This window comes from Egretta garzetta, unplaced genomic scaffold (genome assembly GCF_000687185.1).
Source record: "Egretta garzetta isolate BGI_Z169 unplaced genomic scaffold, ASM68718v1 scaffold297, whole genome shotgun sequence".
Lineage (NCBI taxonomy): Eukaryota > Metazoa > Chordata > Aves > Pelecaniformes > Ardeidae > Egretta > Egretta garzetta.
The window spans coordinates 4,865,267-4,881,601 of NW_009260410.1; the positions used below are offsets into that span (position 1 = coordinate 4,865,267).

At 42.6% G+C, this 16,335-nt stretch overlaps 3 protein-coding genes across 4 annotated transcripts in view; 2 read left to right on the forward strand and 1 right to left on the reverse strand.

The window, feature by feature from the left end:
* Window positions 1–3,322, reverse strand: part of MYO1B (myosin IB) — a 194,520-nt gene extending 191,198 nt beyond the window's left edge. For both annotated transcript variants that reach the window (XM_009643591.2, XM_035899045.1), the window contains exon 1: window positions 3,219–3,322. The gene's annotated coding sequence lies outside the window, so the exon portion shown is untranslated. The remainder of the gene's footprint in view (window positions 1–3,218) is intronic.
* STAT4 (signal transducer and activator of transcription 4) overlaps window positions 1–3,381 on the forward strand; it is a 39,110-nt gene extending 35,729 nt beyond the window's left edge. The window contains exons 21-23 of the mRNA XM_009643593.2: window positions 504–570; window positions 1,068–1,176; window positions 3,310–3,381. Coding sequence (XP_009641888.1) covers window positions 504–570; window positions 1,068–1,176; window positions 3,310–3,336 — 203 coding nt within the window. The 3' untranslated portion in view covers window positions 3,337–3,381. The remainder of the gene's footprint in view (window positions 1–503; window positions 571–1,067; window positions 1,177–3,309) is intronic.
* A 5,060-nt stretch (window positions 3,382–8,441) lies between these two features.
* Window positions 8,442–16,335, forward strand: part of STAT1 (signal transducer and activator of transcription 1) — a 27,246-nt gene continuing 19,352 nt past the window's right edge. Inside the window, exons 1-6 of the mRNA XM_009643594.2 lie at window positions 8,442–8,545; window positions 10,353–10,481; window positions 11,119–11,263; window positions 12,521–12,619; window positions 14,521–14,616; window positions 15,352–15,430. Coding sequence (XP_009641889.1) covers window positions 10,354–10,481; window positions 11,119–11,263; window positions 12,521–12,619; window positions 14,521–14,616; window positions 15,352–15,430 — 547 coding nt within the window. The 5' untranslated portion in view covers window positions 8,442–8,545; window position 10,353. The remainder of the gene's footprint in view (window positions 8,546–10,352; window positions 10,482–11,118; window positions 11,264–12,520; window positions 12,620–14,520; window positions 14,617–15,351; window positions 15,431–16,335) is intronic.

A 16,335-nucleotide genomic window follows, 5' to 3' on the forward strand; every position in this document is an offset into this window, starting at 1 on the left:
CACGACTCAAAAATATTTGGAGGCTACAAGTATTTTTCCTCTTCATTTCAATTCAGTGAACTTTGCCTAATGTTCCAATCCTCTAAAAACTTATGTATATGCTTAATTTCATGCAAAAGACATTGCTGAAGCTGTACCTGTAGAGATAGAGCTCCATGCAAACGCTTGCAGAACTGAAATCTAGAGGCTCAGAAGTACCAAGCTTGTAGAGTTACAGTATATTGGCTTTTGAAGCCCTAACGAGATCTCTTTCATCAGTTGCTGTATTATATTGTGGGATGGCAATTCATATCGAGGAAGCACAGCCAATTATGTGACTAAGACCTGAACTCAAAGACTAATCTCAGGAATTCCCCTCATTTTTATGGCTGCTTTTTTAAGCATAAACAGGGACATTTCTTTTTTAACATATTACAGTCTGCAGCATTTAAAGCAGATAATAAATTTCAAATAAATAATAAAATTACTAGGCAATGGTTAATTTCTCTAATATTGATTTTTAGTCTCAAAGCCCTCAGATGGAGGAGGCAAAGGTTATGTTCCTTCCGTATTTATCCCAGTCTCCAAAATGTAAGTACCCTTAAAAATGTATTACACTTAAAATGTTATTTTTATTAAATTTACATACTGTTTCAAAGTTTTCCCTGCCTCCCTTCCCCCATTCAAATAGTTTGGGATAGCAACACGTTGCCTATTTTCATTTGGCTAAGGACTGCTAAAGACAAGAAAGGGAAGTAAAGAACTTCACTTCTACAGTGTTTTTCTACCCATGTGGTAAAACATTTGTAAAAATTGGATGCAGACATTACGGTACTCTGATCTACTCATCTTTCACTGTGTCCTTTTTCTCTCCAGCAGCTAACATTACAGAGTGAGGTTTATTCTCTTTCTATCCTACATTTTTAAACATATACCAGGTTAATGGCATGTGCTTACAGAGCCACCACCAAGCCGAGTACAGGCTTAACTAACTTAATCAGCATTCACCCTACTCCACTGCTGTGCATCAAGTTAGAGGGATTTAGGTTGCTTTTAAGATTATTTTTGTGGTTTTTTTTTTTTTTAAGCTTAAATGATTCTACAGATCCACATTCTCCATCAGATCTTCTTCCAATGTCTCCAAGTGTTTATGCTGTGCTGAGAGAACACCTGAGTCCCACAGTGATCGAAACTGCCGTATGTTGTAAATTTCTTCATTCCTAAGTTAATACTAAGCAATCAGGACATGTACAACAGATGTTGGTTATAAAAAGGCTGCTTGTACAATTATGAAAAAATTACAGCTCTTTCATCACTTGCTCTATTACATTCTGAAACAACGGTGCAGACATTTCCTATTCTAAATGGGACAAGATGCTGTAAGCATACTTGGAAGCACTGTGTTGTATGAAATTGTCATGGTTCACTGGCCAGCGTGTCAGAATGTCATAATGGAAAGATCCCAGAGTCCTTGCACAAACAAAACCTTTACACTGACAAATACGTAACAATTAGACAAGTTCTGTAGATAGCACAAAGGACTTGACTTGCTCAGGGAAGCTGCACAAGGAACATAAAAATTTCCGGTTTGGCAAACTTGCACAATTTTTCAGTGCTGCAAGTTTCTACACGAGGTACCAAAGTGAGAAATTAAAAAGTCAATTAAAACATTTTTAGCAAATAAAACTAATATTCACTAAATATATAGAAAGACTGGGGAAACACTGTACCAATATCCTATTAAAAATATTTTCCTCTTTTACTTACTGACTAGAAATTATGTTCTGAATCATCATGGCTTAGAGTACTTAGAGCACTGATGTTTACCCACTGGGGATTTGTCCAGCAGACTTCTACCAGAAAACACAGCAGTGGTTTGGCTTTAACAGCGTTAAAAGAAAACATCCTTCTTTAATACTAGCTCCTAGTTTTCTGTATGTTCAATGATTTATGATCTTCAGTTACGTATTTAAAAGCCTGTCAACTCCCCTTCAAATGCCTCCCTGCAAACACTCCTCCTCACCCACAAACAGAACAAAACTAAATTAGAATCCTGACTGTCAATGATTAGAAGCATAGTTAAACTTTAAATACAAATAGAGGAGCTCTTTAATATACAAGAAGCTGAAGATCTGCTCAAGAGCAAAATACCTTGTTTTGCTTCCTCACCTTTTCCTCTGATAGTGCTCATGACAAACTAGTCCTTCAGCTAAAACTGAAATACTGGCTTGAATGAAAATGCTGATTAAAACCTACCACACCCAATCTGAGACATGTCCCCGCTCATTTGTTGTTTGGGTTACACATATGAAAACAGCTCTGACCCTCCAAAATGCAAACTACGTATGCATTTTCATTTCCCAAAGTTTCGGCAGCGAAAAGTTGGCTTCACTTTTGCTTATCATCAGGCTGCAAACACTTTTGGTTACTTTTAGGATGAACAGTAATTCTCAAACCAGCTCTGTCCAGAGCTCCAAACCAGCTGCCATCTCTTCAGGTCATAATGCACAAAAAGCATGCGTCTGGTGATAAATTGGGAGAGTCAAACACAATCATGCTGCAGTTTTTAAGGGTACTAGAAAAGTTGTTCAGTGCTGCTAGATGGTAGGTGGATTTCTGGAGGCTCTTGCTAGAAATGTTTTCAAGTCCTGCTAGAAATTAGGGGAGAAAATAGTTTTGGAAGATTTTTAAAGAAATCCTTCATTTTCCCATTCTATTTACCTTGCTAAATGGGAATGAGGAAAGTGAGGCTTTTTCTTTATCATCCCAAATTCACACAACATGATCTACCCTGGGAAGAGCCGGCTAGGTACAGTAAGCAGACAATCTGCGTTCTTAAAGCAACGCTTTTCCTCCATGAGATGTCAATAAAAAGCACCACGTGAGATGCAGGAAACGAGAGTGCAATCTGCAGCAGGGAAAAATATCCTACATCTCAGTAACTCGGTCTTAGCAAGTTATACTTTCTGCAGTTTTGCTAAATTCCCTTCTATTTCCCACCTCTCCAGATTCCCCTACCCATTGGGAAAACAAAGACTCCAGTAAGAACCCTGCTATACATATCCATAGGCTGCAAGAACCACAAGAGTTAATATAAAAATATATATCATTTTTATTGCAACTGTTTGTTGCCCACAGTATTTTCTAATAAGCTTTCCTATATTTTGTAAAGAACTAGAAACAGGATCCTCAGATCCTTACCGGTTTGCATTAGATTGTCAAAATGACACTGCAGTTACCTTGAGCCAGAGAAGGTTTCATCTGCAGCTGGTTTTGCATGAACACAGCTGTAACTGCCGTGAGACTAATCTTTTCCTTCTTTTCTTCTAGCTGAGTTCTCCTTACTCAACTGACTGAAGTTCACATACTGGAAAAATCAGTAATCGTGTGAACACTGGATGGCTTAAAGATGCAGTAAATATTTTTTTCATCTTTGTAAATCAGCATTTCCTGGAAATCATTATGATGTTATTCTTGGGCCTCTCTCAGTTATCAATACTATGTAAACCAAGATTCTTCTCCCTCAGGATTACAAACAGCCTCCTGCAAGTCAGAATTGCTGTCCTCACTGATAAAAGGCCAATTCTTTTCTGGCTTGGAGGTTGTTTGACTTCAGTAGGGTCCAGCAGCGATAAATTTTACTTTCAGAATCAACGGCCATAAAATTGCTGTAAACACAAGTATAAGAACAAAATATTTTGCTTCTGAAAACAGCATGTAAGGATAACTAAAGGATATAGCATATAAGGATAACTGAAGACATTAATGTGTTTGGGGAAATTAGGATCTACTTGTTCAATAGTTTCTGTTTAATCGTCATTTTGTCATTGGTTTAGCTTCTATTCTAAAGCAAAGATTCTCACCCCCCTGAGTTCAAATGTCTCATAGGTGTCCAGGGTTTACTTTTTTCCAAAGATGAGCTACCTTCAGCATAGATTTTTATCGGCCACCAGAGCAGAAGTTATGGAAGGAAGAAGGCAGGGCTGGCAAGAGAAGGGAGGTCCAGAAAGGGAATGGAGACAGAGCTTGTGGTGTCAAAAAGGCTATCTCTATTTTGCCATTGGAAGAGAGGGTTAGGAAAATGCCCCCCTCTCACCAAATAGTTGTGGAAGTAAATCTATTTGTGCATGAAGCACTCAGATACTACAGCAAATACTATCAGAAAGTCTACAAAGAAAAAATGCTGATCTGACAGAGTTTGGATGCTATCTGATAAATGGGGACTGGGAAGCACGGTTTTTAAAAATAGTTACTGAAGAGCTGCAGCATTTGCTGGCCACTGGGCAATTTGTGCTATATGACAGGATATTACATGCCTGTCAGAGACTTGTTTAATAAGCAGAATAACTAGCTTTTATATAATTGGTAAACTGCCTGTTTAAAATACTACTCTTTTTTTTCTTTCAGGCACTGTCTAGTGCTGGGTTTGGGTTGTTTGATTTTGTTGTTGTTTTTTTTCCCCCCATTGTTATCCCTAAAAACTCTGTTAATAGAATAATAAACAGGCAATTCCAAGGCCACTGCATTTCATGTATGCAGGCTCATTCAAGACTTAATTCTTGTCTGCAGAATATATGGTTAAAGCATGCAAATTTCTTAAAATACACACAAACACTTGAGCTTTTGCACCTTGCACTCTTCTTGAGTAGGTACAAATTAGACATCTAGCATGAAAACATAACCTCCTTCCATCAGTGAGACCTGGATTTTACTTTCGTTTCTCCTTTTTTACTTACTCCTTTCACACATACTATTGATGTCAGTTGAAACTAAGTGAACGGAAGGAGAGTACTGAAATACTTCTGTGAAACATGGGAATAGATTTTAAATGAATGAACATGTCTCTCTTCATTAATCTGAGTGATTCAAAGCAAGCTGCAGATAGAAGTAATTTTCTTTCTGAAAGCATCATGTATAAATAATTTTCCAGAACAAGAGGAATTGTGTATATAGTTTGGTAACATCTGTAATTTATATGCTCAGTATGAATAAAAACAAATTTTGGCTTAAACCTGGATACCTGGACTTTTATGGAATTTTTTCAAGGTACAACAAGGAGTCTTGCCATCTTTTTATTGATCTCGAGTCTGAACTACAAGCAGTAACACAGACTTCTAAAGCAGCGAACATTAACTTCACCTCGCATCAGTTACTGCATGGCTTTTCATTCTAACCTATTCTCACAACCTTAATACAAACAAAATTGGGGGTAGCCTATGCTTTTGACCATCTAACCTTCATGAGAAGTACTGTAAAAAAGGTCCAGACACGACACGTGAATCAGTCTTCTCTCTCCTTCCTTCCTGTTCCCCACGCAATGCATCTCTTCAAGACTCTTAAATCTTTACTTGAACACAATGTATTTGGTGTTACTGAATAGCATTGTGGGTCGGGTTTTGGCATCACAGTTTCCACTGTTGTTTTACAACAGATTTTGCAAGTGATAGGATTAATGTTTAATTGAAAGGCATGTGACTTTTAATTAGTTTGCTGCTTTAAAGGAACATTGGAGTCATTTTCTAGAAGATAAGTGTATACAGCCCAAGCCTCCTTCCATAAAAAAAGTGAGGATTTTCTCCTTATGCTGCTGTAAGAACAGGGTTCTCTAGTAAAATGATGGGGGCGGAGGGGTAGAAAAACACTCCAAAAGGGATGCCTCAGATACTGCCAGAAGAAACAAAACGTCTGCTTTTAGGTACTTTCACTAACTGTGCTTGTGCTTTCACTGTGCTTTGCAGCATCAAAGTCAAAAATAACAGGGGAAAAAAGAAATCACGTAAATTGTTCTGTGCTTTGTGTCTTGCCATGTCACCGTAATGATTTTAATTAAACAAATGCAAAAACTGTCAGTTACCTTCTGCTATAGCTTTTATTTATAGCCACATTTATATCCACTACTTGGTAGCATTTCATGCCACGAAGCTTACCCCGCAGACCTTCTACATGCTTGTTTCTTCCACGGACTAAGAACCGTCTCCTCCATCTGAGTAGAGAGAAGGATACAAAGGATACCAAAAAGGATCCAAGTATTCCGGAGACCTGCACCAAAGCCTGGACTTTAATTCTTCTAGTCTTTGTTGCCACTTCATACACAAGACAAGAACAAACAAGACCTTGCGTGGCAAGTAGCAATACAGTGTCCTAGCAAATCAGGCTGTTGAGAGAAAGATGATATGAAGTAAGAGGAAACCTATTTATCAAAAGATACTCCGTGGGAAGAAATTTCTCAACTGACAAAATGCCAGGAACGCTTAAAACTCTCAGCCACCTGCAGTTTGTAAGTATTCTTGAAGTTTCTGGAACTTTGACAGAAATCTGAGTAACAGATCGTAAACTAACAATTGCAACTGTATTTGTACAACCCTTTAATGCACTTGCACGCCTTTCTTCCACCCATGCAATGCAGACAGTTGAGACAATGGCTGCCTTCGCAGATTTCTATGCCCCTGCTATGACTTTCCAGGGGCAGCCTAACACTACTGTTATAAATTGAGACTACAATGGATCATAATCCAATTAAAATTTTATTAATTATAGCAAGTAGAATATGAGCAAAAGCAGCGCTGGACGACAGGGGAGTCTCTGCTCCGCCAACTGCCGTACGGAGCAGTTCAAACAGTCTCTCTTTATAGTTTAGTAGTCCCTGGTCTACGTGGCATATTCTGGTATCGTTCTGGTGGTCGTGAGGATAAAGGTCACAGTCTCCCTTCACGTTGTAAATCAGTTTCTTTCCTTATCTGGCCATGTTGGCCCCGCCTGAGGCAGGAAGGATTCATGCTTGTCTACTTAGCAGGATGTCGCCACTCAGGAATTTGTAATTTATCAATGTATCAGAAAGTGGTCTCAGGAATTTTGCATAACAGTGACTTTAAACAAAGGATGTAACAAAAACACAAGGAGTAAGGGGGGACCTCCCCCCCTTTTAGTTTTTACCATTTGGTTCTTCAAGCTGGACAGTCTCTTGGGCTAGGGAGAGAATTAGAGTCTCTCCCTTACTGGTTTTATCATCCTCTAGGTGTTCGTATCGCCTTTTTAACAGCATTAAATGGGCCGCCTCTAATCTAATCACTCCATTCAAGATGCAAAGCCCAAAGGTTAGAATGAGCATCAACAATATTAGAGGTCCGGCACTGGTTGACAACAGTGTAGTTAACCAGGGAGAATGATTAAACCACGATTCATACCATCCTTGTTGGGCTTAACATACATCTTAATAAACAATATTATAGTCCACAGTTTTTCACACTACACTGGCTATTTCACCAACAGGAGTTGAAAACCGGGAGATTGTCTTACTGCAAGGGTGAAAAGCACGTCGCTTTCCATTGCTTACAGTTGAGAACTGCTTTGAACCCCCGTAAGTCGTGACCGATAAAAAAGCCGCTTTTGCCTAGGTAGGGAGGGCCGGGCCGGGCCCGAAGCGGCCCCTCTGGCCTCCGAGGCCGACCACCCCGCTCGCAGAGGGTGCACGCCAGCCCCGCAGAAGGCGCGGGGGGGCGGGGGGGGCGTGCCCGGCCGCCCCAGCTTTCGCTTTCGCCTTCCCCTCAGCCGGGCCTTTCCCCGAAGTCACGTGGTGCGGCTGTTCCCGCCTGGCCGCTCCCCCTCCCGCCGCCCTAGGCGAGGCCCGGCTCCCAGAGCCAGCCGGGGACCGTCGGGCCGGCCGCTGGGAAAGGCTCCCAAAACCTTACCCGAGAGGCGGCAGCTGGCTTGCAAGGGCGGGGGGAATGGCGCCAACGGCATCGGGAGCTGCACCTCCGGGGATAAGGGGAATGCCCGTTGCAAGTGAACCCACTGCCTCCTCGGACTGGCCCCCCGCCGGCTAGCTCGCCCTCCTTGGCTGCTGCCTGGAGGTCGCCCGCTCAGCTTTACACTTCAGTATCTGTCCTCCCAGGGCAACGGCTGTCATCTCCTAACAGCCCCCGTTCCTGACAGGGTCACCCCGCTTCCTGGGGGGGGCGGGGGGGGGGCGGGCACCGTAACCCATCCCCTGCCTCCCGGGCAGCAGCCCGGCCTCCTCTTCCACCTGTTGCAGCTGCTCACGGACCCTGCTTCTTAAACGTGCTTTAGCCCCCGGCGGCGGCTGCACGCCCCCTCGCCCGATTCCAGACTTCTCACGCTGCCCAGCCGCGCCAGGCGCGGAGGCCTGTCCTCGGGGACGGCGCTCACCCCGCTTCTGCTGCGCCGGCTGGTGCCAGCATCGCCGCGCTGCTGGGCAGCCTGCTCCTAACGCTCTACGTTATACGCGCGGTGCTTCTGCCTGCAAGCCCTGGGCGGTTACTAGGGGCGGCCGGCCGCAGGCACCCAACGCAGCCCCTCGGGGTGCCCGGCGGCCCCGGCAGCGGAGGGGGGAGCGGCGGCCGGGGAACTCTCCCCCCTCCCCTACGCGGAAGGGAAAGCACTGTGGGCGGGGCAGCCCGGCGCCGCCGCGCGTCCATTGGCCGAGGCCGCGTGGACTGGGCTCTGATTGGCCCCGCGGCGAGCCCCCCCCCGCCCCGCGGCTGTGCGGGTATTTCTCGGAGCAGGCGAGGGTCGCGGCGCGGATCCGGAGCGCAGCCTCGTCTCACGTGTAAGTGCGAGCGGCGCGCGCGGTCGGGGGCTAACGGTCGTCGGCTAACGGTCGTCAACGGCCGCGGCGAGAAGGGGGCGGGGAAATCCAGGACGCGGCACCGGGGAGCGCCGTCCGCCCCGCGGGCCCGTCCGGCCGCAGTGAGCCGTGCGAGGCTCCCCGGCGGCAGGGATGGCTGTTCCCCGCCCTTTGCTCCCGAACTGCCTCGGCGTGGGTTGGCGGCGATCAGCCGGGAGCGACACGAAGAATGGAATTGTTGGGAGGCGGCGGGGTTAAACGTAGGTAGGGTGCAGGCAGGAAAAGAGACGGAGCTTAACGGCGGAGGACGCCCCTGCAGCTAAGGCCTCTCTTCTCCAGGGATGCGTACACACTTGCCGTCCTATTGCCCTTACCCAAGGGAAGGCAGAACAGCAAAATGGGTTTTCCATCCTACGCCACTTCGCTTGTCCGTTTGTCAAGAGCAGGCTGAGCCCTGTATCCCGGTACCGGTCTCTCTAATGCTTTTTCCACAAAAGGTGCTAATTTCCCACTTTTTCAGCATTTCCCTGGTTGCAGCCCCAAGGACTACATTTGCTGTGTTACCATACTGCTCTGTAACCAGCTCTGTGGATAGTTCTCTGCCGCTACTACCAAGTAGTTTCTGGTTGCTTTAAGATGCAGGAAGATTGGAGTACATCTTCACTTAAGCACTAGGGAAAAAAGAACACCAACACACCCCCCCCAAAACCAGCCTAACTGTATTTTATATTTAGTATTTTGACAAATTTAGTATTTTGACAACTTCTTCCAGCTTCTCTCACACATGTCATGTTTAACTGTTGGCCTTGGTGCCACTACAATGTACTCAAAATGCTGTGTTACCTGTAATTGAATCCCATGCACATAAAAATGCTCAAAGCCCTCACTTTAAGCGTAATAGCATTTTTAACTCTCATTGGCTTCTCACACATAGCGTGTGCCGCTTGGCAGCCAAGAGAACGGGCATACAAACACTAATGGGATTTGGCAGGAGACAAAGGGAGCAAGGGAGGGTTTATCGGGCCACTCTATCATAGAAGTGTTACTGTACAGCATAGCTTCTGTCTGTCATATTGGTTCATTTTAAGCAACCTGTGTCTGCTGCATCGATTACTTGAATTTAGCCTGAAAATTTGGTCATGGGAGCTAAAGCATGCAAGTAGAAAAAAACATCTTTGCAATACTTCTCCATTTAAAGTAACTTGAGATCTAGTCCATTTTCAGAGCAGGCAAGTGGCAACACAAACAGCACCTGAAAAGGGGCCTGTAGAGGTTTCTTTGAAATTCCACTCACACTCTTAGTCATGGGGAGTACATCTGCACCAGGAAGAGGTGAAACTCCACATACAGGACCGTGATCCTGCAGAGTACAGGTATTAAACACACAGGTCCTCATTCCCATATCTCTACTAAGAAAAAGAGTGGTAGCACTACCAGTACCCTAAATACTGTGAAAAGGCGTTCAAAGAAAAAAAAAAAAAAAACAAGTCTTCATAGAGAAGCGCGATTTAGCTTTGAGTTATTCTTCATGAAGTAGTGCACTGTCTTAATTTGCAAATTTTTTTTATTAAAAGAAGCACAGAAGCAGCTGTATTCAGTTTTAATGATTAGCTTTCTAAAGCTGTCACACAGCTAAAAATAAAATGGTTTTGTTTGCTGGAAACACTTTTCCTTCCTACTCCCCCAATATTGCCAATGGTCATGAAAACTTCCAATGAGTTACATCTCACCAGTTCAGTCCAAATAGTACTTAAACGTTTACACTGATTATTTTCCCACCCCTCCTCAGGATGACTCAGTGGTATCAGCTACAGCAACTTGATTCCAAGTTTTTGGAGCAAGTTCACCAGCTGTATGATGACAGCTTTCCTATGGAGATCAGGCAGTACCTGGCACAGTGGCTGGAAAACCAGGACTGGTAAGCATAGAAATTGGCGTTCAGGTTGTGCAATAAGCAACGGTGTCATACGTGCAGTTACAGGCAGCAGAAGAATACTGGGGAAGCAAGCTTCTAGGTGAACCTTTACTGGTAGGATGCTTCAGTAGCTGTGTGGGTGCTATGGCCTGTGTTTCTGCCCCTCTTCAGGGCTTTCTAGAGGGGCCTGACACCTAGAGTAACAAGCGTACTATCTCATATTTCCCTTGGTTGGTCTGTAACACAAGCGGCCGTTTTAAGACTGATCAGTTACTACCTTGGAAGTTCAGTCTCCCACTGTTGACAGACTTTGAACTTTTGCCAAGATTTCTCTGGAGTGTCTTCTTTTAGAAGAGTGGTACAACGTGCACCAGGTTCACTTTTAGCTTCTTTATGTGAATGGAATGAGTAAATGGGTTTGCACAGAATGTGGCAAGAATAATACAGAGGGAAACAACATTTCTGTATCAAGGAAAGTCAAAGTTGAGAGAATGAAACTGGCTTATGTTTGAAGGTAATTCTTACTGCTTGCATATACTACAACTAGAGTTGGGGATTAAAAATAAAGTACTCCTGGATGCATTTCTTGAATGCTGTATTGAAAATGTATTTAACACAAGCATGCCTTAAATTATTCTAGGGAACACGCGGCCAACAACGTATCTTTTGCTACGGTGTTATTCCATGACCTGCTGTCACAGCTTGATGATCAATTTAGTAGATTCTTGATAGAAAACAACTTTTTGCTGCAACACAACATAAGGAAAAGCAAACGTAATCTTCAGGTATGCCTGAGTTACATGCCTATACATTTGCTTGAATTGCTTCAGTAGTGCAATTGGATGCCTCTAAGCAAACTTCTGCTAGGGATTTTTGCAGAGAATGTGTGAGAATCCTAATTTAAAAGCCAGAATTCAAATGTTATCCTATTTTTTGTTTTAATTGTCTACAGTTAGAAAGTTGCAGTTTCATTACCAGTACAGTTTCTTAAGAACTCCAGGAAAAGGAAACTTGAAGTTTGTAACATGTTTACTGTAATGTATTTGGAGCGCTTACTCACATGTAGTTTCATTTACCCCATCCCTTCCCCAGCTGGTTTCCTCAATGTACTAAAAAGCTGCAATGCATAAAGAAACACGGGAAGAAATCCTTTCCATGTAACTGCAGAAGTACAGTTAATAGTAAAGGACTGGTCGTTAGACAGCACTTCTGTGCATTGTATTATACTGACAAAGAAAAGGGCCAAAGCAATTGGTGGCAAGTGGCAGTGCAGAACATATCCTTAGTGAACTTAATTACCTTCATTAGTCGGTCCTCCCGTCCTCCCTCTAGGGCTCTATGGCAGAGCATCTTCCATAGAGTCACCTTCTCCACAGCCTATTTCCCACACAGCTAGCTTTTTCTCACCATACATCAGTGACTAAGGGACTTGCTTTCTGAGGAGGAGAGAACATAACCAAGCAATGGAAGATCAGCAATGAGATACCAGTCAAGAGGGCTGGTACAGCCCAGCGACCCCCTAGGGCAGCACCACCCTGCTCAATCCAGAGCATGTTTCAACTTCATACGCATGTAAAACAGTAAGGTTGAATTTGTGTCCAGCCTTGACTGTGTGTTCATAAATGGCAGCTAACATATCTCCTTTACATCACTGAGCAAGCACTGTACCTGTCAAACTAGGACAACCACCCTTCAAAAACGGCAGCTATACTTCAAATGTGCAGGAGGGTGGCTCAAGAGAGAGGGTATGAGCTCTCTCTAGGACTGTAAGGTAGTATCTCACTTGTCCCAGTAATGTCTCTGACCCTTTCCTCTTCTTTTATGCCAAGTCCCATCTCTTCGTACACTAATGAACTAAAATAGAAACTCATTCTTTGAGATGGTTGCAGCTGTCCCACTCCCTGTAGTCTTCAAGCATGCTATGACCAATGCATGCCCCAAGGCTCACGCAGAGTCACCTGCTAATTTTTTTGCCAGTTGGTTTACTGAATGACAAGGAGTTATGGGTATGAACTTTAACAATAGACTGTCTCTAATGCCAGGATAACTTTCAAGAAGACCCAATACACATGGCAATGATCATCCACAGCTGTCTGAGAGAAGAGAGGAAAATACTGAACAGTGCTCAGTTGTCAAATCAGGTAACAGTCTTGGAATGTCTACTGCAGTCATAGCTACCTTTTCCTGTTATTTGGGACTGAAAGAGTAGAAGAAGACTGAAAGAGGAAACAGGCTATCCTATCTCTGCCGAACAATATGCTTCTTCTGTCTTTAATCAAGAGTGAACACTGATACATATCAGCTAGACAATGTGGCTTGTTTTTGCTGTAAGAAGCATTTGGAGGGGAAATGGCCAGGAAATAGTTTTTATTCCTTGAGTGATGTAAAAGCTGTGCTTTTTTTTTATGTTCTGTAGTATAGCCTGATGTGCTCATCAGATTTTATTACAATTTAATAATTAATGCTTGCTTTATTGTCCAGCAAGATTTTAGCTTTTTTCTGCTGCATTTTAGTCCTGGATTTACTCTGTACTAAGCAGCTGAGCTTTGATGCATCTCTGGACTGTCTCTCTGGGAAAATGATGCATCATTCTCTTTCCCAGTTATCTCCAAGTATTTCTTTATTTTTGGTTTTAAATGAAGCCTATTCCTTTCTCCTGAACCATAGGAAATGCAGTATTCTTCCCTTTCCTCATCTGTTCTCTGATTTTTCATCTTTTTGGGTTTTTTTCTTTGCAAGGAGAACTGTTTTGTAATAAAAAAATTCTGCAGTTGGGAAAGGCATGCAAACTATATAGCTAGATGTAATCTACTTGTGTAACAAAGTGATGACTGACCAAGCACGTTAAGTTCTGATACTGAAATACTTCCCTTTAGGGCAAGTTTTTGAGTGCTTGTTGGTGGAGTGGGAAGAGCACTCAGGCATAGGCATTCAACAAGGGGCCTAATGCAACTGTGTCCAAAAGCAGCTCCTCTAAGAATGTGACTCTGACAGAGCCCTTGTAGCTGCAGCCACAGCTGTTCAGTTTCTGTTCTAGCTCATGAGAAAGCACTCACAACTGCCTTTCCAGCATGTGATATATTTGGGTGAATCAAAAAGGGAAATAAGTCCTCCTGTACATACTGTTAGCACTAGGTACAACACCGTGCCCTACCTTTGCTTTCTGGTAAGTGTTCTCATTTCCCAAAGCTGACAAGATAAAATGTAGAGCAAGCACAATTATAAGCATCATAAAAACCAAAAGAGAACCCCAATGTTAGGGTACGCTCAGATTACCTTAATAGTCTGACTTAAGTCTGTGACGGAGGACCTTTGATAGTTTACCAAAATACTTTGGATTACCTTAGCTTAAGTGGAAGCATTAATCAGAGCACCAATGCATACCTGACTGTCCCATGTTGGCAGAACAACAAGGTTCTAACACCAGTGGTACTGTTAATGTGTGGAATGAAAAATCCTGGTTTTCAAATTATGGCAACTCTCCCTGAGTGATGTCATGCAGTAAACTTCCTGAATGATACTGAGGTCAGCTCTCAAAGAAACTATACAGAGATCGAAAATATTCATGAATGCCCTCTAGGAAAGAAGTTTCATACCAAGTTACCCCATTTGCCTGTACACAGACCTATCTTATTCCTGCTCTTAGCCCATTTCTCCCCATATCCTGTATGGATGAACCTAATATTTGATGTAGACATCATCCAGCCTTCAGGGTAGTTGCTTTCGTGAAATACATTCAGAAGCTAAGCAAACAAAAGAATGGATTTGTGCGGAGAGTAAAAAACAGAATATGCTTATAGCTTTCTATTGCTATGATGAAAAAAATGCAGAACCACCACACAACGGGCATTTTTAGTCCTTATTTCTTGCAAATTCAGCTGAACTCAATTTTTGATTATAAAACCTTAGTATGATTTATCAGAACAAGTCATGCTTCATCAGGTTGTTTGTCAACAAAAGCCACCAACTTACATTCATGAAAAAACTTTGCTATCATAGGTCACTCTAGTTTGACTTCTGTTGTTCTGCTTGCTTCCCTCAGATGGAAGTTGGGAGCATACAGAACACTGTGATTGGGATGCTGGACAAACAGAAGGAGCTTGATGTGAAAGTTAAGGCTGTAAAAAACAGTGTTATAGTAAGTATAACTATTTAAAGTAGTGTTTGTTGATTCACAGATGTTGAAAAGCTTTCAGTATACAAGACTTTCTAAAATGACAAATAAAAATAACTAATGGTTTGGTTTTCAAGTCTATAACCAGTGATTGTCTGAAAACAGGAAATAATTATTTGTCAGTAGCACCATAGTAGAGATTGGTATTTGACTGGTTTAGCAAGATAAAATGTTTTGTTCCTAAGTTTCAGCAATAAAAACATTTTACCCATCTGAAATACTAGCAACTGAGGAAAAAAATTAAGAAATCATATACTGACCAATTTGTTGTTAACCAGAAGATAGATTTTTATTTAGCATATAAACGTTTATTGTCTTAACAAATACTGTCACAACAGAAAGCTTTTCTCCAAGCAATACCTAAGAATTTGAGTTTGTTTAAAATGCTGTGTGCTGTTCCAATTTTTTCCACTGTAGCCTAGATTCTCCTAAAACCTGTGAACTTATATGGGTAGACAATGAGGGCTTTTCCATATTTTATAATTAACAGATTTTAGTTGGCTGAGAAGAGGGAGGGAGAGTGAATAGAAGGCAACTAAGTCTAGGGATATTTCCTGTTAGTGAGTTCCAGGAAAAGGCATTGCTACAAAACTGCACTTCTCTGTAAAGGGCTGGCACCGGGCAGTTCCTAATCATCAGTAGTCTTGCATTACACGAAAGCATTGAACAGTTGCAGCCACCCTCATTTGTGCTTTATAGGATGTGGAACAAGACATCAAGACACTAGAGGATATGCAAGATGAATATGACTTTAAATGTAAAACCCTGCAGAATAGAGGTGAGTAATTTCTCAAGGACATACCTTACTGCATATAGTTTGCAAGAGTAAACTCTGCTGTATTATGTCAGGAAACTAAACCTAACAATATGCGGCCAAACTTACTGATAATGTCCCTCCTTCATTAACTCTGCTTTATGCTGAAACCTAAATTCCTGAAAACGCCTTCTCTGCCTCTGTCTGTTCTTACAAGTAAGACAGCCTCTTTGTTAATGAAGCATTCCTTTGTCTTTTACATCCCTTTGCTACTAGAAATAGCAAATCCTATAGACTCTGTGACTGTTCAGCCTTACACCCAAGTAGTTAACTTTAGGCTTCTCTTTGCCCTCTTGTATTTCACAAATGCCTTCCCACTTCAAGTTTTGTAGGCTCTTGTGTACCGAGGGAAGCACATGCAGCTGTAGTCCACGCTGGTTTAGTTATACAGATCTGTCTCTTTTTGAGTGCTTTGTTCTAGATAAGGCTTCAGTTTCAAACACAAATTGGCAGTTGACTGTCCCTAAGAAGAGAGACACGGTCAGAAGAGCATTGAGCCACAATCTTGCTCTTTGTAGTTGGGGGCAGGTAGTACTTCCGTAAGGGCAAACAGGAACCTCTAACTTAAGGTCAGCAGGCAGCAGAGGTAGTAGTTAGGGCAATTATGTAGGATCTGTCAGCTTGGACTACTCTCAGGAGGCTTCGTCCTCCCTTGAACTCAATTAACTTCTGTTGCCAGGTTAAGTAATATGAGTCGCATCTGAAGTCAGCATGAGAACAAATTGCTCAGTGTGTATCTTTACACAATATAATAATTATTTTAAAATCAGGTTCTTTCTCTAAAAAGCAAGCCAACTCACATCTCAATTACTTCACTGGGATAGTGGCTTTTCCTCACATTAGAGCTTTAAGTGTCCTTTCAGAATAGG